Source organism: Callithrix jacchus, chromosome 5, assembly GCF_049354715.1.
Source record: "Callithrix jacchus isolate 240 chromosome 5, calJac240_pri, whole genome shotgun sequence".
NCBI lineage: Eukaryota > Metazoa > Chordata > Mammalia > Primates > Cebidae > Callithrix > Callithrix jacchus.
Genome location: NC_133506.1, coordinates 115,817,923 through 115,839,450, shown reverse-complemented (window position 1 = coordinate 115,839,450; position 21,528 = coordinate 115,817,923). Strand labels below are relative to the sequence as shown.

Below are 21,528 nucleotides of genomic sequence, written 5' to 3'. Positions count from 1 at the left end.
TGGAACTGTAAATGTGGGAGCCAGAAGAGGCTGCACAGGTGGGTAGGGCAGGGGCCGGACCATGAGAGGGCTGTGTGTGCTAAGTCAGAAAGCCTGGATGCGCTCTTGCACGCCCTGTGGAGACCCAGCCTCAGAGTTGTGAAAGCTCAGTGTGAGGAGAGGGGACGCTCAGAAAACGAACAGGAGCTTAGTTGCTTTTCAGTATGGCTTTATGTTCTGTCATGTATAAAAGTCCAGCGTTGAGCTGGGCATGGTGGTGCACATCTGCAGTCCCAGCTTCCCGGGAGGCTGTGGCAGGAGGGTTGCTCCAGGCCAGGAGCTCATGGCCACACCTGTGAATAGCCACTGCATTCCAGACTGGGCAACACAGTGAGACCCCCATTTAAAAAAAAATACAAGTCCAATGCTGTTTTGTGACATACTTTAAATATATGTATATATATATTTATTTTTTGAGACAGGTCCTCCCTCTGTCACCCAGGATAGAGTGCAGTGGTACAATCAAATCATAGCTTACTATAGCCTTGAACTTCTGGGCTCAAGTGATCCTCCTGCCTCAGCCTCCCAAGTAGCTAACTACAGGTACACACCACCATGCCCAGCTAATTTATATATATATATAAATTATATATATATAAATTATATATATATATATAAATTATATTTATATATATATATATTTTATAAATATATATAAATTTTGTAGAGACAAGTTGCCCAGGCTGGTCTTGAACTCCTAGGCTCAAGCAATCCTCTCACCTTGGCCTCCCAAAGCGCTGGGAATATAGACGTAAGCCACTGTGCCTAGCCCATGACATACTTTTGAATAGTTGAGAGAGAGGGAATATAGGTCCCCTTTCCCAAGGACAGTCAAGGGCTTTCCTAGCTCTGCCTCCTGCTCACATAGTTTCTGGGAGATCTTAACAGATTTGAACTGCTGCAAACAAATCAAGGAAAGATTTTTCACTGCACATTTATTTTTAATAAGAAGAAAATTTAGTGTGTTAATTAACCGGTGAGTTAAGCACTTGCACCAGAGTGAGGAGGGAAAAAAACGAAGTGTTCAGCATGCAAGATATCTTTTTAAAAATATCTCAGGGGCGCCTCTAATGTTGTAGGGCAGCACTCTCCCCCAGCCCCCTTGTAACCTTGTGTTATGTTTCTCCAGAGTCTCTGACTCACAAGCAAAAATGAAAGCAAAAACAGTGACTTAAACCTGCTTCAGGACCTGAGAGCCCTTTGAGTCCCAGTTCCCCCCACTCCTGTCTTGGTTGCTAAGAAACCAAGAACCCTCCCAACAGCATTAGATTCCCCTCCCCAACCAATTAAAGCCCTGCCCTGGTAGGGACAGCCCCTCCATGGTTGATAAAGACTTACACTAAAACTGAATAATATTTAGATAAAACAAGAAGCAGAAAAATAGAGTCCAGCTTTCTTCTCCCTCCATAGTTCACCCCTCCCTATTTCCCTTCCTACCCCCACCTGAGCACCTTGCTTCCAGCCCTCTGGTCCAGCTCCAACAGAGACTGACTGATTACCCCGTGCAAGTGGGGACAGTCTCTTTTACCTCCTCACTGTCAGCATCAAGGGAGAAATGTCAGCTGGGTGGCTCACTAGGAGCCTTATCAGTTTGGGATTCCAGACCAACGAACCAGAAAGAGTGGGGCCTCTACATGCTCAGTAGTCTGACATACCTCAGCCCTGTGGTGTCTTCCTGCAGGTCCTAAAATGATCCCTGGGGCTCATCCTTCCCTGGTCTTTCCCCAGCTTGTCTGCCCCTCTGGTCCATCTGGCTCTCCTCATCTGATGAATCATTCTGAAATGCACCTCTCATCAACTCACTCCCCTGGACCAAAGATCAGATGCCTGAGCTATGCTTTACAGAGCTGGCATGCCCTGGTTTCCCTCTTATCCCCAACATCAGCACCTCCCCACCTCCCCAGCAAGTTTTCTGTCATCGTGCCACACACATGCTGCGCTCAGCCCTGCCCCTAGCTTTGCTTGGACTTCAACTCACCTGGAGCATCTCAGTTTGCTGCTGTACCTATGTAAAGCCTCCCTCTCCTTTCCCAGCCTTTGGAGCCACCTCTGCAGCTGTTCCTCTGAACCCTTCTTCAGAGCCCTGGACTGTGTAATCCACATGGATCTGTTCCTTTTTTGATGTCTAACCAAACCTATTGCCTGTATCACAAATGTAGGAACTCCTAGTTATGATTGGTGTGTGTTTGCATCTGTTACATTTTTCAGTCCCTCAAGAGAAGAAGCCATATCTTAACCTTTTATACCATCTTTGTAGTCTATAACACTTAGAAGGTGCTTGGTTAACACTCTCTAGGAGCAATTTAACTTTAAGATGTATATATTGCTGGCACAGTGGCTCACACCTGTAATCTCACTTTGGGAGACTGGGGCAGGTAGATCACCTGAGATCAGGAGTTTGAGACCAGCCTGGTCAACATGGTGAAACCCCATCTCTACTAAACATGCAAAAAATAGCTGGGTGGCTGGTAGGGTGGTTTATGCCTGTAATCCCAGCACTTTGGGAGGCCTAGGTGGGTGGATCACCTGAGTTCAGGAGTTCAAGACCAGCCTGGCCAACATGGTGAACCCAGCCTCTACTAAAAATACAAAAAATTAGCTGAGTATGGTGGCATATGCCTGTAATTGCAGCTACTTGGGAGGATGAGGCAGAAGAATCGCTTGAATCCAGGAGGCGGAGATTGCAGTGAGCCAAGATTTTGCCCTTGCACTCTAGTCTGGGCAACAAGAGTGAAACTCCCTCTCAAAAAAAAAAAAAAAGTAGTTGGGCATGGTGGCACATGCCACCTATATTCCCAGCTACTTCGGAGGCTGAGGCAGGAGAATTGCTTGAACCCAGGGGTGGAGGTTGCAGTGGACCGAAATTGTGCCATTGCACTCCAGTCTGTGGGACAGAGTAAGACTCCGTCTCAAGAAAAACAAAGATATATATATATATATCATTTTAATGAATATTTTATTAACTAGAACATACCACTCACTCCCTGAATGTAGGCAGTAACAGAGCACTTATTGGACTACATTAAAGATAACTTTCGCAGAATAATCTCAGACCGGAGTTTTACTATTTCAATCTAAACCAAACATGGAAGATGAGCTTCTCTATCACTGAAGGGATGGGAGCTTTGGCCCCCGGAAATCTTCAGCAGTGTTGAAAGTTTGTATTGACATGTGGTAATTATGTATCCACCAGTAGAAAACACACATCTAGAGATGTTCAGTCACTTGGGAAGATGTCAACCCAGCCAAGGTTATGGATAAAGAAAGCAAATGTCCTGGAAAATGCAGATAATACCAAAATATTTACAAAAGCAGACCTTCAGCTGAGCTCATTTGTCATAGGCTGCCACCCACTTTGGTGAGTTTGTGTAGAAGGGAGAGGGCAGGTAGAAATCAAAACCCCAAGGCTGCATCTGCACACATGGCGGGTGGGAGATGAGACTGGAACTCGGGGTTCAGCTGTCAGCCCTGCATGTGTGCTTGTGTGTACAGAGCCATGCATTTAACGGACGGATGCTCCTGAACCTCTGCTGACCCCACTGCAGAAACAGACTGTGGATGATAGGCCAAATTTATTATTTTTTCTTTCTTTTTTTTTTGAGAAGGAGTTTCGCTCTTGTTACTCAGGCTGGAATGCAGTGGCGCAATTTCGGCTCACCGCAACCTCTGCCTCCTAGGTTCAGGCAATTCTCCTGCCTCAGCCTCCTAGCTGGGATTACAGGCACGCGCCACCATGCCCAGCTAATTTTTTTTTTTTTTTTGTATTTTTAGTAGAGACGGAGTTTTATCATGTTGACCCGGATGGTCTCGATCTCTTGACCTCGTGATCCACTCACTTCGGCCTCCCAAAGTGCTGGGATTACAGGCGTGAGCCACCGAGCCCAGCCCTATTTTTTCTAATAGAAAAAAAAATTTTTTTAAGGATGGCGTCTCCTGTGTTACCTAGGCTGGTTTTGAACTCCTGGCCTCAAGCAGTCCTCCCATCTCGGCCTCCTAAAGTGTTGGGATTACAAGCATGAGCCACTGCACCCAACAATAGGCTGAATTTAGAACTATGTTTGGAATGATTTTGGTGTGGGGTTTTTTTGGCCACCAACTCTATGGAAATTTCCTTAGGAAAAAAAGTTTGATTTTGTTAACCAGAACACCTGCCTTGATGTTTTAGTGATGCTTCCTCTCAAAGATTAGGGTGCTGTGAGAAGCAGTGGATAAAACCAAATTTTGTTTTAAACTCCCTAAAGGCAGGACTTAGGTTTTCTTTTGATTGTTTTGTGTAGGGCCTTATATCAAACCATTCTGAACCAGAGGGAAAAAGACAGAGTTGACCAGCCAGAGAAATGAGATGTGTTTGAAACTGTTAAACCACCTCCGAGGAAGGAAGGCAGGGAGTGTGTCCTCATTGGAGAGTGACCCATGACCCCCTCCTTCTGCCCCATGTGTTGTCAGTGTCATGCTCTGGCTGCCACAACAGACTCCTAACTACATTTATACGCTCATCTTTGGTCTTGCAAGCCTTTTTTTTTTTGAAGACAGGGTCTTGTTCTGTCAGCCAGGCTGAAGTGCAGTGGCACAATCATAACTCACTGCAGCTCTGACCTCCTGGGCTCAGGCTATCCTTCCACCTCAGCCTCCCAAGTGGTTGGGACTATAGGCATGTACTACCATGCCTGGTTAATTTTTGTATTTTTTATAGATCCCGGACTAGCGAACTCCTGGGCTCAAGCAGTCGGCCTCCCTTGGCCTCCCAAGATCTTGCAATTCTTAATCCATTCCTTGGCATGCCATTGCCCATGGGGTAAACCTTCACACAGCTCACTGAGCTCTTCACGATACGGCTCCTGCTTCTCTCTCTGGGCTCTGCCTCTTCCCTCCCACCTCACCACACTCCAGCTATTTAAAAACACATGCTTTGAGTTCCAGGGATGTGCCCCTTTCTCTTGCCTCTGTGCCTCTTAATGTTATTTTCTTTGCAAAGTCTGTCCCCCAGACCCCTTTCCTTTCTCCAGCTTCTTTCTTCAGCTGTTTAAATATCCCCTTCTTAGGAAGCCCTCCCTGACCACCCCCTGCCCTGCACCAACTCTGGGCTGGGTGTTCCTCCCCACCATGTTCCTGGTTCAATCTGTTTCACAGTCTTGTTTCCCACTGGGCGTGTGCTCTTTAAAGACAAGCTCTGACATATATCCCCAGAACCTAGCACAGTGCCTGGCACATAGAAGCTGCTTTAACAATCTTTATTAAATGAAATAGTATGTAATAAATGGCCAGTGGTGAATGTTTTGCTTCCCCCACAGATTCTGCATTTTAACCAGTGTTTTATGAAACCTGATGCCTTCACCCAGAAACCTGGGTCAGTGCTGGCACTGGAGGAGGCTGGCAAAACATCCAGTTCAGTTTTCCCAAACCACTGTGCATCAGAAACACCTAGGGAGTTTAAAAAATTACAGCTCCTTAGGCCCTGGCTCCATGCAGCAGCCAGGAAGCTGTATCCATAAAACTCCCCTGAAGATGCTGAGGCCCACATTGGACTAATATTTGGGAACCACTGACTTAGTACAACTGACTCTTTCTACACATGGGAAGACTGAGGCCAAAAGAGGTTAAGCAATGTGTGCCCAAGACTGTATAGCTTAGAAATATCATAGCCTGAATGGAACATCGTTTCTGTATATTAAAAAAATATCTCGTTTGTGCAGATGGAGTCTCAACTCTGTTGCCCAGGCTAGTCTTGAACTCCTGGGCCCAAGCAATCCTCCTGCCTTGGCTTCTCAGAGTGTTGGGATTATAAGCATGCACCACTGCACCCAAAATTAAACATCTTTTTGTTTTGTTTTGTTTTTGAGACAGAGTCTCACCCTGTTGCCCAGGCTGGAGTGCAGTGGTGCAATCCCGGCTTACTGCAACCTCCACCTCCTGGGCTCAAGTGATTCTCCTGCCTCAGCCTCCCGAGTAGCTGGGACTACAGGCATGGGCCACCACACCAGGCTAATTTTTATACTTTTAGTAGGGACAGGATTTCACCATGTTGGCCAGGCTGGTCTTGAACTCCTGACCTCGTGATCTGCCTGCCACAGCCTCCCAAAGTGTTGGGATTACAGGCGTGAGCCACACCCAGCCTGAAATGAAACATCTTCTGATCTCAATTCTGGCTACAGAAGACTTCATCACTGTGGTGAGCCAGGGGGTGTGGGTAGGGGGACCCTCCAGAGAGAACTCCCATTGCCCCAGCAAAGTGCTGCCCAGGCCACCTTAGCAGCCTCTGCTGTCTATCCAGCTGGTCACCTCTGCCCCCCACCATGGAGTCTAGTATATACTTACGTTTTTATTTTTGTATTTCTATATCGATATGTACAGGAGCTCTTTAAGGACTTAATGACTTTGTGCTTCTCTTCAGAAAAGAAGCGGGCAAAGGGATCTGAACAACCCACACCCCCAATTCAGGAAGAGCCTGAACCTGTTAGCAGTGTCCTCCAAGGAGATGACATTCTTGCCTTGGCCATTAAGAGGGAAGACTTGAAGGAGGTGAGGATGAAGCCCAAGCTGCTCTTACCGTGGAAACTTCCCTGCCAGCAGCCTCTGGTCTAGAATGCGAGCCGTGTCCACTCTCCTCCCACCGTCTCCCTACTCATGGGGAGTGGCTAACCCCATGGAAAAATCCACTGAAAGCACATTCGTTTCACTTTACTGCCTAAAGAAATTCACTGTATTGTCTGTTTTAACATTGCTGAGATCTATGTAGAACCACAGGGGGAAATGAGATGATGAAGGTATCTTGCTTCCCATAGAGGTAGGTGCCATCATTCCCATTTCACAGAAGGGAGGATGAGTTTAAACAGCAAAGGTACAGCTGTGGGTAAAGCTGCTAAACCCCAACCCCATGCTTTACCTGGGAAAGACAAGCCACCTCTCACCTGAACTGTCTGGAGGCATAGATGTAATTTTTTTCCCTCCAGGATATTACTAAGTCACATGTCTGTTACACAGGCGTTTCCTCGACAGAACATATGGACAGAGCTGAAGAAACAGATCTGTCAGCCTTCAGGAATTCCACCCAGAACTAGAACGGAGGAGATGGGTGTGCTCTTCCTCCTCTCACCACAGGTGGAATTCTCCTTTGTTTCATTTCTTTTCAGCAACACATTCCTCGCCTTACTGAAAAGGAAGGTAAACCCGTCATTACCCAGAAATTTATCATCCGTAAACTCAAACCCACGGACCCTAGGCGGAAGGTCTGCCACCTCATAGCACGCCCTGCAAATTCCAACGCGGCCACAAAGCCTCTGGACTACTCCGGTATGCCCAGTCTCAGCCCTGGCTTCCCTGTCGTTGAACTCATGGATCAGCCTCGAGAGAAAGCCAGTCTCCATCAGAAAGTTGCCCACCCACAGCTTGTCTTTCCCCTTTCTTCTTTTATCCTCCCAGGTCCCGGTGACAGCTTCGATGGCAGTGACCAGATCCTGCCCCACCACATCCTGGGGAGTCTCCAGGACTTTAAGAGAATTGCACTTGCTCGAGGGAACAGCCAGGTTTGTTTGTACTTGACTACCTGGCTAAGAGAAGTCACTGCAGTCATTTCAGTCTCCCACCTGGCGGAGTCAAGCAGGACTGGGGTTAAAGAGACCGTCTAGTCTCTAGGTTTCAAGTCTGAGCTGATGAGTGACCCTCTCCCAGAATACTTAGACACTTCAGTTGCAGGGCACAGAAGGTAGTTTAAGCTGGCTTCAGTAAAGTCAGAGATTTACTGTAAGGATTCCAGAGATTGCCTCATGGAACCCAAAGGCAAGAATACCTGGGTCTGGGTAGACTGCACCCAGAAAGGCATCAGGACTCAGGGCCCAAATGCCTCATCTTCCTCTGCTCTTTGCACTGTCTGGATTTTCCCTTCTCTGGAGATCAGCCTGTTCTCCTCAGTCCACGTGGTGGAGGAAGGTGGCTTCCCACTGCTCCTTGGGCCACGGGAAGATTTTGTGTCTTTCCAAGCTTCCCATCAAGCCATGCTTCTCCTGTCTCTTCTCCTTGCTTCCCTGGTTCTAGGCTGACTGATTGGTCAGGCACTGAGGGTCCTAGGGCCATGTAAGAATGCTTCCATTTGCACGAGGGTGAAAGTATCAATCAACAGCAGTGGTGAGGAGGACGAATACACTAAAAGGTGTTGACCGCAATCTTGAAACAGAGGTTCCCTTTCTGGGGGAGAGTGGACTGACAGCTGCGTTCAGGGCCCCCTGGATCTGGAGTTTCTTTTCTGTCACTGGCTACCCTGGAGTCCTGCAGAGGAGGGATTCTAAGCACAGTGGGATGACAGCAAGGGTTTAGGTCTCGGGAAATGTGTGCTCAGCACCTTCCAGAGCCATCTCACTGCCCTCCACCTGCCCATGCTGTACTTTTCAGCTGGCTGAGCTGATACCTACCTCACCCTGTCTGATGACCCTCATCTCAGCTAAAGAAGAGTCAAAGCAAAAAGCCCCAAAGGAAGAGAAGAGACCTCCGTGGGCCCCACCTCCTCAGCACAACTTTCTGAAAAACTGGCAGCGTAACATAGCCCTGCGGAAGAAGCAGCAGGAAGCCCTCAGTGGTGAGCGGAGCAGACAGGGTCCCGCCTGGCCGCCATGTGGCAGTGAGGCTCTCCTCCAGAGCCTGGCCTCGGGCTGACCAGATGTGTGCTGTTCACTCCCAAGAGCGTCTCACTCTGAAGCTTTAGTGGGTCCTGAAATCAGCCCCGTGAAGGGGGCTGCCCGACACAGACTGCCGAGGCCCCTGTTTGCTCTGGTTTGGCAGAGTGGCTGCAGTCTTGCCTCTCTCTCTAGAACACCTGAAGAAGCCGGTCAGCGAGCTGCTCATGCACACTGGGGAGACCTACAGACGGATCCAGGAGGAGCGTGAGCTCATTGACTGCACACTTCCAACCCGGCGTGATAGGAAAGTGAGGACACCTGTCCTAAGTGCTGAGGGGGCAGGGGGGTGCACAGAGGAGGGGGGCTGGGGTGGGGGTCTGGACACAGGGATGCTGGTCTCAGGTGGCACAGCTGGGGAGAAAAGAAATCCCATCCATTGCAAAGCATCGTTAAGCCCTCAAGGCTTTTACTAAATTACATTGTTAGTAAAGTCATTTAGCCACACAGGTACGGAGTTATTAGAGTAGTCTTAGTGTTTGTCTCCTAGAAGCTTAGACCGAGTGGAGCCCACACGCTAAGGAGAGAGGCTGAAGAGGCCCCCACCTTTGTTCTGGTATAGCAATGCAGTCTGTACCAGTCCACACCCTCTGGCTGGGGGCAGGTAAAGATGACAACGGGGCCTCCAGAAAACACGACAGTGGGTGCTTCTCTTCTGCGACCATGGCAACATTGAATTCCCCACAGGGAGCATCTGTAGGCTGTGGTACTCTTGTCTTCCCACATCTCCACCAGCACCTGGCTGAGGTGTCCTGGTGATCTGACTCCCCTGTCCTTCCTTGCCAGAGCTGGGAGAACAGTGGGTTCTGGAGTCGACTGGAGTACTTGGGAGATGAGTTGACAGGTCTGGTCATGACCAAGACAAAAACTCAGTGTGGCCTCATGGAGCCCATCACTCACATCAGGAAGCCGCACTCCATCCGGGTGGAGACAGGTAAGGCGCAGGGCCGTAAGCCAGCTGGCATCTTGCGCCCGGCCCGGCGGTGGGGTAGTGTGGCAGCGGCTAGCATGGCTCTACAGTGAATCAGGCCCACGGCCAAATCCTGGTTCTCTGTGGCCTTAGGCAAGTCCTGGAGTCTTCCTGAAGTCTGGTTCCCTCTTCGGTAAAACAGGGAGGAGGCAGGAAACTGGAGTGCAGCCATAGGACCACGCTGTGTGGCGTGGAGTCTTGAGCCGCATGCCACTGGTGAGCGCCTGGACTGTGGCTGCCCTGCACTGAGAAGTGCCGTCAGTCAACTGCACCCTGGCTTTTGAAGAGTAGTGTGAAAGCAATATATATTGTCAATCATTTTTATATTGATTACATGTTGAAATGACAATGTTTTTGATGTATTGGGTTAAATAAACTCTATTACTAAAATGAGGCTGGGCATGGTGGCTCATGCCTGCAATCCCAGCACTTTGGGAGGCCAAGGTGTGTAGATCACCTGAGGTCAGAAGTTCAAGATCAGCCTGGGCCAACATGGTGAAACCCCCATCTCTACTAAAAATACAAAAATTAGCTGGACGTGGTGGTGCGCGCCTATAATTCCAGCTACTCGGGAGGCTGAGGCAGGAGAATTGCTTGAACCTGGTAGGTAGAGGTTGCAGTGAGCCCAGATCATACCATTGAACTACAGCCTGGGCAACAAGAGCAAGACTGTCTCAAAAAATCATAATAAATAAATAAACTATATTACTAAAACGAATCCCACCTCTAGAATTTTTCCTTTGTCAGTGTGGCATCTAGGAAACTTTCACTGACACATGTGGCTTGTGTTTGTGGTTTGCATTATATTTCTCTTGGGCAGCACTGATTTAGAGCCTACCAGGCTGCCTGGGTTCAGGTCCCAGCTGTGTCGTGTTAGTGAACCCCAGGGTGGTTGACCCTCTCTGACCCGCAGTCTCCTCATCTGTAAAATATGCACAGGGTTGTGATACGGCTAAATAAGATGTGAAATGTATTGAGAGGTTCTGGCTTCTAGTTAAGCACTCAGTAAAAGGTAGCTGCTGCTGTTATTTTTGTTATAATCCAAAGATTTGGCTATTTGGAAGCTAATTTTGCAGGAGTCCTGGGTAGGGCTGCTGAGAAGGTATGGGACAGGAGGACCAGAGTCTCGTTGCCGCAGGGAAGCTGGCATCCTCCCTAGAAATGGTGTTGGGATAGGCACTCTCAGAGCCCTTGAGAAGTGGGTGAGCAAGGGGGCATGGCAGCAGTCTGTGCTGAGGGTCCCTGGACTTGGTGCTAGGATTACCAGCCCAGAGGGACGCTTCATACCGCTACACCTGGGATCGGAGTCTGTTTCTGATCTACCGACGCAAGGAGCTGCAGAGAATCATGGCAGAGCTGGATTTCACCCAGCAGGTTGGTATGGCCTCTGTGCCCCAGTCTGAAGCCCCTTGGAGCAATGCCTGTCTTCAGTCAGCTCACCTTTCCTTTCTCGGTCTCTCGGAGGATATTGATGGCCTAGAGGTGGTAGGCAAAGGGCAGCCCTTCTCAGCTGTCACAGTGGAAGACTACACAGTGTTTGAAAGGAGCCAGGAAAGCTCCTCTGAAGAAGATACGACATACTTGTGAGTGCAGCCTGAACCCTAGGGAGAGAGGCTGAAGAGTTCTCCGGCACCTACCAGCACTAAAGAGCAGACTTCCCTCCCTGAGATCAGGGTCCCTCCAGCCCAGCTGCTCTCCAGTGGTTGCCACCCACTCCTTGAACCCCTTCCAGCAGCTGTGCTGGCTTTCCTACTGCCCTCTGCTCCTTTCCAACAACCAACTCCTAATGGGGGTTTCCCAGACATTCCCTTGCTGGTCTCCAGACCCTCCCACTGCTGTGCATCTTGAATGCCTCTGGCATGAAGAGTCTGTATTTCTGTGCACTGTGGATGGCTCTGGCAAGACAGCTTAAAGAGTCTGTGTGTTTCTAAGAAACTCCTGCCTAGAGGAAGGGGTCAGGAGGAAGCTGAGCAGGACGGCGTTGATCACAGTCCATTGCAGGGCAGAGCGGGGTGTGTTCCTAGAGTTCCTGATGACCATTTCTGTGGGGTTCCACATGGCATGAATGTGGCAGCCTGAGGGAAAGTAAGTCATTGGTTTTTTTATTACAGAAGCTCATTGGCCAGTTCCTCTGATGTCCCCATGCCTATTCTTGGCCCTTCTCTGCTGTTTTGTGGGAAGCCAGCTTGCTGGATCAGAGGCAGTAACCCACAGGACAAGGTAAAAGTGCCTCCACCTGCACCTGCTGGGAGCGCCTCCCTCGGGGGTGCAGCCCTGAGGTGACTGGCAGTTACAAGCAGCCTGCACAGTCTTCTGTTTGGGTTTTTATCTGGTCGTGCATTCAGCATGTCTGAAAATGGTGACAGCTACACCAAACTGAACAAGAATAAAATCACAAGGCTACAGTGTCATAAGCCACTTGGCTTATACCCTGCCCCCAAGCATGTAAACAAGCAGACTCTCTCAAGTAGGTATGGCTCTAAGAAGGTTCTAAAATATTCCTCAGATGCTAAGGAATAGAAATGTTCATTGGATATAAAATTTGTTTTATCTGGCTGGGCAGGATGGCTCATGCCTGTAATCCCAGCACTTTGGGAGGCTGAGGTGGGTGGATCACCTGACGTCAGGAGTTCGAGACCAGCCTGGCCAACATGGTGAAACCCCTCCCTACTAAAAATACAAAAAATTAGCAGGGCATGGTGGCTGGCACCTGTAGTCCCTGCTACTCAGGAGGCTGAGGCAGGAGAATCACTTGAACCCAGGAGGCAGAGCTGAGCTTGTGCTGCTGCACTCCAGCTTTAGTGACAGTGAGACTCTTGTCTTAAAAAAAAAAAAAGTTTTCTTTTCTTACTATTGAGGGTGTCCTCAGAGACAGCCACATTGGAGTAGGATACCACTCTGTGTGACAGTGGCCAAGCCCTGGAGGCCTGGGACACGAGACTTGCAATGCTAAACCCAGAAAAGTCCTGGGCAGCCCAGACGAGTTGTTTCCTCTAGACCAGGGTCTCCAGCAAAGACATTTCTTGTCCCTCCTCCTTCCAGAGGCAGGTCGGGATTGCTGTTCACTTGACCTTTGAAACCTTAGAAGGGGAGAAAACCTCCTCAGAACTGACTGTGGTCAATAATGGCACTGTGGCCATTTGGTATCACTGGCGACGGCGGCACCAGCAGGACACTTTCCAAGACCTGAAGAAAAACAGGATGCAGCGGTTTTACTTTAACAACCGGGAAGGTACTTGAGAGAAGCCACCCTACGCACTGGCTCCTGTCTGGGGCTGGTTTTGTCCTCAGTGAGACGTTAAAGTGTAAGCCATGGCCCAGCTCCTGCAAGCTTGAGCCCCTCTCCCCTGCCTTGTCCCTCTCATTCCTTCCTTGAAATATGTGGCCTGACTATTCATGTCTGTTGAGAGACTAAGGGAACTTGAGAACCTGGGGAAGTGAGCCACCAGGGAGCAGAAACCTTCTAGGGGCCCAGTTATCCAGATGCACAGGCCTGGGGCTAGGATGGCCAGCTGTCTCTGTTTGCCTGGGACTTCACACTCAGAATCTCACATTCCAGGAAACCTCTTAGACCAGGGTAAACAGGGATGGTTGGCCACCTGACCTGGGGCTCAGTTGACTGTGTAGGAGCACTCAGGCCTGGGACTCAGCCAGCTCCTGCATGTAAACCTTGGTCTCTGTCCCTCTCAGGTGTGCTTCTGCCTGGAAAAACTAAAAGCTTTACCTTCTTCTTCAAGTCTTTGACTGCTGGGATCTTCAGGGAGTTTTGGGAGTTTGGTACCCATCCTACTCTATTAGGAGGTGCTATGCTGCAGGTCAATCTCCATGCGGTCTCCCTGACCCAGGACGTTTTTGAGGATGAGAGGAAGGTACTGGAGGTAAGGGACCCAGGACCGTGGCCCCTGTGGACATCAGGTAGGGTATCCTGGCAGTGTCTGCGGGGATCGTATCTCTCCCAGCCTAAGAGGCAAATTGAATTTTTCCCAAACAGGTAACTGCTTTTTCTCCAGAAACATTTCTCAGGGCTTGTGATGTGGAAGATGGATGCACTGGCAGGCAGGCGAGGAGCAGCTTGCAGCAGTGCTCTGCATGACCTCACTGAGTTAGAAAGAAACGAGACTGAGCCTTAAGAGGCAGATTGTGTAAAGTACAAACAATGCATGGCCGTGTGCACTGGTCTGTTTTGTTCCCTGCTGTCTAACACTACGCAGTGGAGTTGCATTTAACTGACAAGACTTCAAACCCAGGGAGAATAACGTATTAATGAACAGCAGGGTGAATCTGCCCACCGTCCTACTCAGTCAGCTGACAACTCTGGAGGGAGTGTGAGGTGGGAGCCAGGAATTGTTTTCAGTGTGGCCATTGGAGCCATGCATCCTGGGATCTGGCAGAAAGCTGTGCTTTTTTATTCATTGTGGCCCCAAGCACAAGGCCGGCTCCTTCAGCTGGGGCTCAGCCAGTAGTGGTCAAAGGCAAATTTGACAATGTCATGCTTGCTTTACTCATTGACTGTCGGACTGATGTCTCACACAAGGTGCCCCTCCCCTGCGTTTCTATGACAGTGACTGAAGTCTGATGAAGGTTCACCACTATCCTCAGGAGCACCCCCCCCACTGTGTGCCCCACCCCGTCTTGCTAATCTGGTGCCATGCTAATTGTGTGACCACCAGACCCCATGCAGCAGCAGCCTTCCCTGGACCTGGCCTCCTCTGCATCCTTTTCATCCTTCTTCAGAGAACAAGGATCTGGACAGACTCAGAGGTTTTTGGGTCTTAGAACAGAGGGGTGTGTGTGTGTGTGATAATGGCAGGAGATCAGACCCTAGTGTGTGTGTGTGTGTGTGTGTGTGTGTGTGTGTGTGAGAGAGAGAGAGAGAGAGAGAGAGAGAGAGAGAGAGAGAGAGATAATGGCAGGAGCTCAGATCCTAGGAAGGCACAAAGTCCTGAAGGCTCCAACTTCCTGAAGGATGCATGGGTTTTGAGAGCCTGGGCTGCAATCCTCTGCCACCTTCCCTTTTGCAGAGCAAGCTGACTGCCCATGAGGCAGTCAACATCGTTCACGGAGTGCTGCAGGAGCTGCTAATGGGGATCTTGACCCCGGAGCGCATGCCATCACCTGCAGACGCCTATCTCACTGAGGAAGACTTGTTCCGGCACAGGAATCCTGAGGTGAGGCCCAGTGCCAGCCCCTGCCCCCTCGCCGCACAGCAGGAGGTGAGCAGTGGGTGAGCCAGCATTACTGCCTGAGCTCCATCTCCTGTTAGATCAGCGGTGGCATTAGATTCTCATAGGAGCTCGAATCCTATTGTGAACTGCACATGCGCAGGATCTGGGTTGCACACTCCTTATGAGAATCTAATGCCTGATGATCTGGGGTGGAACAGTTTTATCCTGAAACCATTCCCCCACTCCCTGCCATCTGTGGAAAAATTGTCTTCCAAGAAACCAGTCCCTGGTGCCAAAAAGGTTGAGGACCGCTGCCCTAGGTGACAGTAATAGCAAACTCTTTAATGTGCCAAGATCTGTTCTGTGCATCTTCCACGAGTAACTCACTTCTCTTCACAGCAGTCCTATGAGATGGGTACTACTTATTTTTGTTTATTTTTTTTTTAGAAATAGTGTGTCACTTGTCACACTCCAGGCCCAAGTACAGTGTCCCAATCATAGTTCAAACTCCCTGGCTCAGGTGATTTTCCCACCTCAGCCTGCTGAGTAGCTAGGACTACAGGCACACACCACCATGCCCAGGTTCTCTCTCTCTCTTTTTTTTTTTTTGGTAGAGATAGGATCTCTCTATTTTACACAGGCTGGCCTTGAACTCCTGAGTTCAAGTGATCCTCCCACCTTGGCCTCCCAAGGCACTGGGATTGCAGGCTTGAGCCACTGCGCCTGGTCCTGGTACTATTTATATCCTCATTTACATGGAGGAAACTGGGGCCCAGAAAGATGAAGTAATTTGCACAGGGTAACTTTACTCATAAGTGGATTCCTGGTGAGAACAGAGCTTCACAACTCCTTCATTCAAACCCAAGCTTCCTTGGAAGCCCAAATGCAAAGAAGCTTTAACTTGGAGGTTCCTGGGTTGAAGAGGAAGTGGGGAGCCCCTCTGGCCACAGCCCTCCTGCTGGCTTTCTCCCTGTCTCCTCCATCAGTGCTTTCGGGAAGAGAAGAAGCCAAGGCCAGCTGCCATAGGCTCTGGTGCCTGCACCCCAGTCTCCCCCTCACACGCCTTCCCTTCCTCTGTTGCAGCTGCATTACGACCACCAAGTGGTACAAAGTCTGCATGGGCTGTGGCACCAGTGCATGACTCTGCCCCCAAAGGCTGAAGAGGCCAGGCCAGGGGACGAGGAGCACCTCAACCCCGCAGCCACAGAGAAAACCTCCAGAAATGCCAAGCTCTTACCACACCTTAAGAGCCCCATCTCAGAACCTCAAGTGTCCCGGCCCGAGAACGAGGCCCTCAGGGAATCTGGGTCCCAGAAGGCCGGAGTGGGGACCAAGAGTCCTCATCAGAAGAGCATCATGGAGGAGATCCTGGTGGAGGAAAGCCCAGAAGCGGACAGTGCCAAGAGCCCCTGGGAGCTGGATGGCCTTCCCCTGCTGGAGTGGAACCTCTGCCTGGAGGACTTCAGAGAGGTGCTTCCAAGACCCTAGAAGGCATTGGTAGAGAATGCTCCTGCCTTGAACCAACAAGGGAGGCCGCAGCAGCCCCTCTTGCTCCATGGGCAAAGAAACAAAACCTGAGAGCTCAAAGAAAGTGATCTCTTCGGTTATCTTTTTTTTTTTTTGAGACAAAGTCTTGCTTTTGTTGCCCAGGCTGGAGTGCAATGGCATGACCTCGGCTCACTGCAACGTCTGCCTCCCGAGTTCAAGCGATTCTCCTGCCTCAGCCTCCCAAGTAGCTGGGATTACAGGCATGTGCCACCACACCCGGCTAATTTTTTTTTAGACAGAGTCTCACTCTATTACCCAGGCTGGAGTGCAGTGGCTTAATCTTGGCTCACTGCACCCTCTGCCTCCCGGGTTCAAGTGATTCTCCTGCCTCAGCCTTCCTGAGCAGCTGGGACTACAGGTGCATGCCACTACACCCAGCTAATTTTTGTATTTTCAGTAGAGACAGGGTTTCACTATGTTGGCCAGACTGGTCTCGAACTCCTGATCTTGTGATCCACCCACCTTGGCCTCCTAAAGTGCTGAGATTACAGGCGTGAGCCACCGCACCAGGCCAATTTTGTATTTTTAGTGGGGATGGGGTTTCACCATGTTGGTCACCCTTGTCTTGAACTCCTGACCTCAGGTGATCCACACGCCTCAACCTCCCAAAGTGCTGGGATTACAGGTGTGAGCCACCATGCCCGACTGGGTTACCTGTTTTTGTCTGAGGTGCCCAGGAAGGGGGCCCACTCTCTGACCCTGGCAAATCTTGGAGAAGGGGTTCATGGGTACAGATTTCTGAGGTCGGCCCTGGCTCCCACCAAGGGCACAAGGCACCCTAGACAGCTCTCTGTGGCTGCATCCCCTGCTGGTTCCTGGTCCCCTGCCACTCATCCCCACGTCACCATACCCTTCACTAGAGGACACAGAGAGCCTTGGTGTCCTGGTGCAGAATGGTGCCATGACCTTGCCAGGCAGTGATGGTGCTCCCTGATGAGAACCAGAGAGAGGATGCGCTGATGAGGCTCAACAGAGCAGCCCTGGAGCTGTGCCAGAAGCCAAGGCCACTGCAGTCCGACCTTCTGCACCAGATGTGGTAGGCGCCCTGCCGGGAGAGCCGCCCCATAGCCTTCCATCTGGGGCATCCACAGGGGTCCTGGGCAGGCAGTCCTGGGACTCCAGGGGTTTGAGCTTCCCTTGAGCTCGGGTTGCTAGAGCATGCTGCAAACATTCCATGTTCTGGAACCCTGCAATGCCTGCTGCTCACTGGAGAGCAGTCACAGTAGAGCAAACACCTTATCCTTTTTTCTTCCTCTTTTTTCCTTGTTCCTTCTCAATGAGCAGAGGAATGAAAAAAGAAAACTCCAGAGGGCAGAGAGAAGAGGGGGTCAGATTCCATTAAAAACTTCACTTCTCTGCTGTCACCCTCCCCAGAGCCTGTTTGGAACTTGTTTGTATAGGCGTGGTGTCCTTTTCAAGGTCCTCAGGACAAGCCCCAGGAGCCTTATGCTAGAAGTCTCATGCAAGGTTCAGCCCCTCCAGTGGGACTGGACCCAAGTCTGGCCATGGCCTCTAGCCCTCTGAAGTAGGACTGAGTTCATGCAGGTCGCCCAACCCTAGTCCTGGGCCATTTCTTTCTTGGCTGCCACCCAAGGCAAGCCAGAACCCCATCCAAGCACTTGCCCTGGTGGGGAACAGTGAGGATGCTGGCTGCCCAGGGGTGTGGCATGTCCATGGCAGCTCCTGGCACCAGGGTCTTTGAAAGGAGGGACCCAAGCCTCTGCAGGTTCAAGGACAAATGAGGAGTGATGGCATTTCTCTACTATGTCTTACCCTCTAGTTTGCAGCTGTGGCGAGAGGTGATTGACAGCCTGGTGAGCCATTCCCTGTGGCTAAGGGCTCTGCTGGATCTGCCTGATAAGGAGACTATCTATTTGAATGTGCCCGAAGAGCAAGGTCAGATCCTGTGCAACCAACCACACCTCTATGTAGCCCTCCCCATCTCTCTGCATGGATGGCGGCAGTGCCTGGGTCATACTCATGGTGGAAGCTCTGCTAGGTTGAGACCATGGAGTGGGTCCTTTCCCCCCTTCTATCAGCGGCCAGGATGTGGTACCCTGAAGCTACCCTTAGTGACCACATTGGTTTAGTAATCCCAGCAAAGTTAAATGACTTATCCATGGCCATTCATGGCAGAGCTGAGACCAGAACCCAGGTACCACAGTCCTGTTTCATGAAGGGTTCAAGGCTGTTACCCTTTCTTTGCTTTCTACCTCCCCTCAAGCCTCCTCACTAGGCTGGGGCCTGCCACATTTTCTTCCACCCACCTCCCTTAGATCAAAAGTCATTTCCCATCATGGAAGTGAAGGTGCCTGCCGGGAAAGTTGGGAAGGAGGAGCGGAAGGGAGCAGCCCAGGAAAAGAAGCAACTGGGGATCAAAGACAAAGAGGACAAAAAAGGAGCCAAGCTGCCTGGGAAAGAGGCATGCTGGGGCATGGGCTGGGCCAGGTGGGGCTGGGGAGGGCGCTGGAGGGGCTGCGGAGGTGGGCATGTGCTCAGGTTCTGGCAGTGAGCTGCTGTTGAGGACGTCCTGGGCCTACCTCTGGAGCTCCTGAAAGCCGTGTGTCTCCCTCTCCCAGCAGGACCGTCCCAACAGCAAGAAGCACAAGGCAAAGGATGACAAGAGAGTCATAAAATCTGCAAGTCGGGACAGGTTGTCCTTGGAAGACCCTACCCCTGACATCATCCTCCCTTCTCAGGAACCCATAGACCCCCTGGTCATGGAGAAATACACCCAGAGGCTGCACACTGAGGTGAAGGGAAGCGCCCAGCAGCCAGTCCCCTGCCTCCCACCTGCCTCATTCATTCCTTTAGTCTGCACACAGTAAGTGCTCACTCCATCATGGTGGAGGCAGAGCTGCTTCAGGAAGGGCATCCTCATGTGTGAGACAGACCTTATGAATAAGGAATGCACCTAGCATGTTAGGTGATAGGCATGGTGGGAAAGAGAAGATAGACCAGGTTGGGAAGGGAGGCACAGAGGCCTTAGTGAGGAGGGGACAACCCACAAAGACTTGAAGGGAGGGGTTACGTGGCCAAGTGGACATCCAGTGAAGAGAGCTCTAGGCAAGGGGGAGCAGCTGAGGCAGAAGAATTGCTTGAACCCAGACGGCAGAGGTTGCAGTGAGCTGAGATCCTGCCACTGCACTCCAGCCTGGGTGACAGAGTGAGACTCCATCTCAAAAAATGAAAAGAAAAGAAAATCGACTTGTTCTGATAGGCTTTAGAAGGTGGCTCTGGCTGCCCTTTGGAGAACAGACTCTAGGGGAACAGAGAGGAAGGAAGCCCTTCTCTTTCTGCTGCTTCCACTTCCTCCCCATTAGGTACATCCTGGCAGATGCGTTCCTTGGGAGAACACCACGTAGGGTGCATTTCCATCAATTGTAAGGGTTTTGAAGGACTAGAGAGACTTCATCCTAATCTGTTCTTAAGTAGCAGGTCCTTGAGATTCACCCAGGTTTTCCTTTTCGTTTTTTGTTACTGTTGGTTGTTTTGGAGGGGAGGCCCACAAAGCCATATTCAATACATCAGTGTGTCCAATGGCAACGCCTGTCTTCTTCTAATGTGGACAGCTGGGGATGTCGGATTACATCAGGCATTGTGGTTAACTCCAGATCTCATTTGATCAGAAGTTCATTTGTCACTGGTGACATCACTAAGATGCCTGATGGTTGATGGGGTCTAGAAAGTAATTAAAGGGCTCTGAGGACCCCTGGAGGTCGACTCTTCCATAGTTCTTTGCTATTAAGAATCAAATTGCTTGCCAGGTGAGGTGGCTCATATCTGTAATCCCAGCATGTTGGGAAGCCAGGGTGGGGCAGATTGCCTGAGCTCAGGAGTTCGAGACCAGCCTGGGCAATGTGGTGAGATCCTGTTTCTACTAAAAGTGCAAAAAATTAGCCAGGCATGGTGGCACATATCTGTAGTCCCAGCTACTTGGGGGGCTGAGGCACAAGAATCGCTTGAACCCAGGAAGTAGAAGTTGCAGTGAGCCAAGACCATGCCACTTCACTCCAGACTGGGTGACAGAACGAGACTCTTATCTCCAAAAAAAAAAAAGGGAGAGAGAAAGAGAGAGAATCAACTTGCTGGCCAGGCAGCGATGGCTCACGCCTGTAATGCCAGCACTTTGGGAGGCTGAGGCAGGTGGATTGCTTGAGCCCAGGAGTTCAACACCAGCCTAACCAAAACAGAGACCCCATCTCTACAAAAAAGTCCAAAAAAAAAGAAAAATAGCTGGGTGTGGTGGTGCACGCTTGTAGTCCCAGCTACTCAGGAGGCTGATGTGGGAGGCTCATCTGAGCCCAGGGAGGTTGAGGCTGCAGTGAGCTGTGATTGTACACTCCAGCCTGAGCAGCAAAGTGAGACCCTGTCTCAAAAAAAAAAAAAAAAGTCTGGGCCGGGTGCGGTGGCTCACGCCTGTAATCCCAGTACTTTGTGAGGCCGAGGTGGGTGGATCACGAGGTCAAGAGATCCAGACCATCCTGGTCAATATGGTGAAACCCCGTCTCTACTAAAAATACAAAAAATTAGCTGGGCATGGTGGCGCGTGCCTGTAATCCCAGCTACTCAGGAGGCTGTGGCAGGAGAATTGCCCGAACCCAGGAGGCGGAGGTTGTGGTGAGCCGAGATCGCGCCATTGCACTCCAGCCTGGGTAACAAGAGTGAAACTCCATCTCAATTAAAAAAAAAGTCTGCAAAACCAAAAATTCTTTCACAAGAACTTTGGTTGAACCTGTGAAATTCTTTCACAAACAACTTGGGCTTTTCCCCCTCTCAGCTGTTCTCTCACGGCATGGTTGATATATAGGTGCTTCCCACAGAGCAAACCCCGCCTGTGATGTCCTGTTCTTCTAGGTCCATGGGCTGCTGGACACCCTGGTGACCGACCTGATGGTCCTAGCTGATGAGCTCAGCCCCGTAAAGAATGTCGAAGAGCATTTGCGTCTCTGCAGGTGACTCTGGCCCAAGCAATCTTCTGGAAAATGGGTTAATAAATAAATATACTGTGCCTCTGTGTCTTGCATGTTGGATCCTGGCTAGGTCAGCTCCTGGCCCAGGTCCTCCCATGTCCCACCTGCCCTCAGATCCCCTCCTGCCAGCAGCTGCCAGAACCCTCCAGCAGGAGGAGAGACAGACA

The 21,528-nt window shown here is 50.5% G+C and overlaps 1 protein-coding gene across 5 annotated transcripts in view; it reads left to right on the top strand.

The window, feature by feature from the left end:
* The window catches only part of MYCBPAP (MYCBP associated protein), a 43,422-nt gene extending 22,023 nt beyond the window's left edge, over positions 1-21,399 (top strand). For 3 of the 5 annotated variants that reach the window (XM_035301246.3, XM_035301243.3, XM_035301245.3), the window contains exons 2-19: positions 6,431-6,558; positions 7,170-7,329; positions 7,459-7,562; positions 8,425-8,608; positions 8,841-8,956; positions 9,492-9,639; positions 10,934-11,049; positions 11,140-11,258; positions 11,787-11,895; positions 12,718-12,907; positions 13,366-13,553; positions 14,697-14,843; positions 15,924-16,310; positions 17,303-17,424; positions 18,169-18,284; positions 18,665-18,810; positions 18,968-19,141; positions 21,246-21,399. In XM_035301246.3, coding sequence (XP_035157137.2) covers positions 6,431-6,558; positions 7,170-7,329; positions 7,459-7,562; positions 8,425-8,608; positions 8,841-8,956; positions 9,492-9,639; positions 10,934-11,049; positions 11,140-11,258; positions 11,787-11,895; positions 12,718-12,907; positions 13,366-13,553; positions 14,697-14,843; positions 15,924-16,310; positions 17,303-17,424; positions 18,169-18,284; positions 18,665-18,810; positions 18,968-19,141; positions 21,246-21,347 — 2,756 coding nt within the window. In that variant the 3' untranslated portion in view covers positions 21,348-21,399. The remainder of the gene's footprint in view (positions 1-6,430; positions 6,559-7,169; positions 7,330-7,458; positions 7,563-8,424; positions 8,609-8,840; positions 8,957-9,491; positions 9,640-10,933; positions 11,050-11,139; positions 11,259-11,786; positions 11,896-12,717; positions 12,908-13,365; positions 13,554-14,696; positions 14,844-15,923; positions 16,311-17,302; positions 17,425-18,168; positions 18,285-18,664; positions 18,811-18,967; positions 19,142-21,245) is intronic. The other 2 variants (XM_035301244.3, XM_017972671.4) reach the window with 1 other exon arrangement.
* Positions 21,400-21,528: the final 129 nt, after the last annotated feature.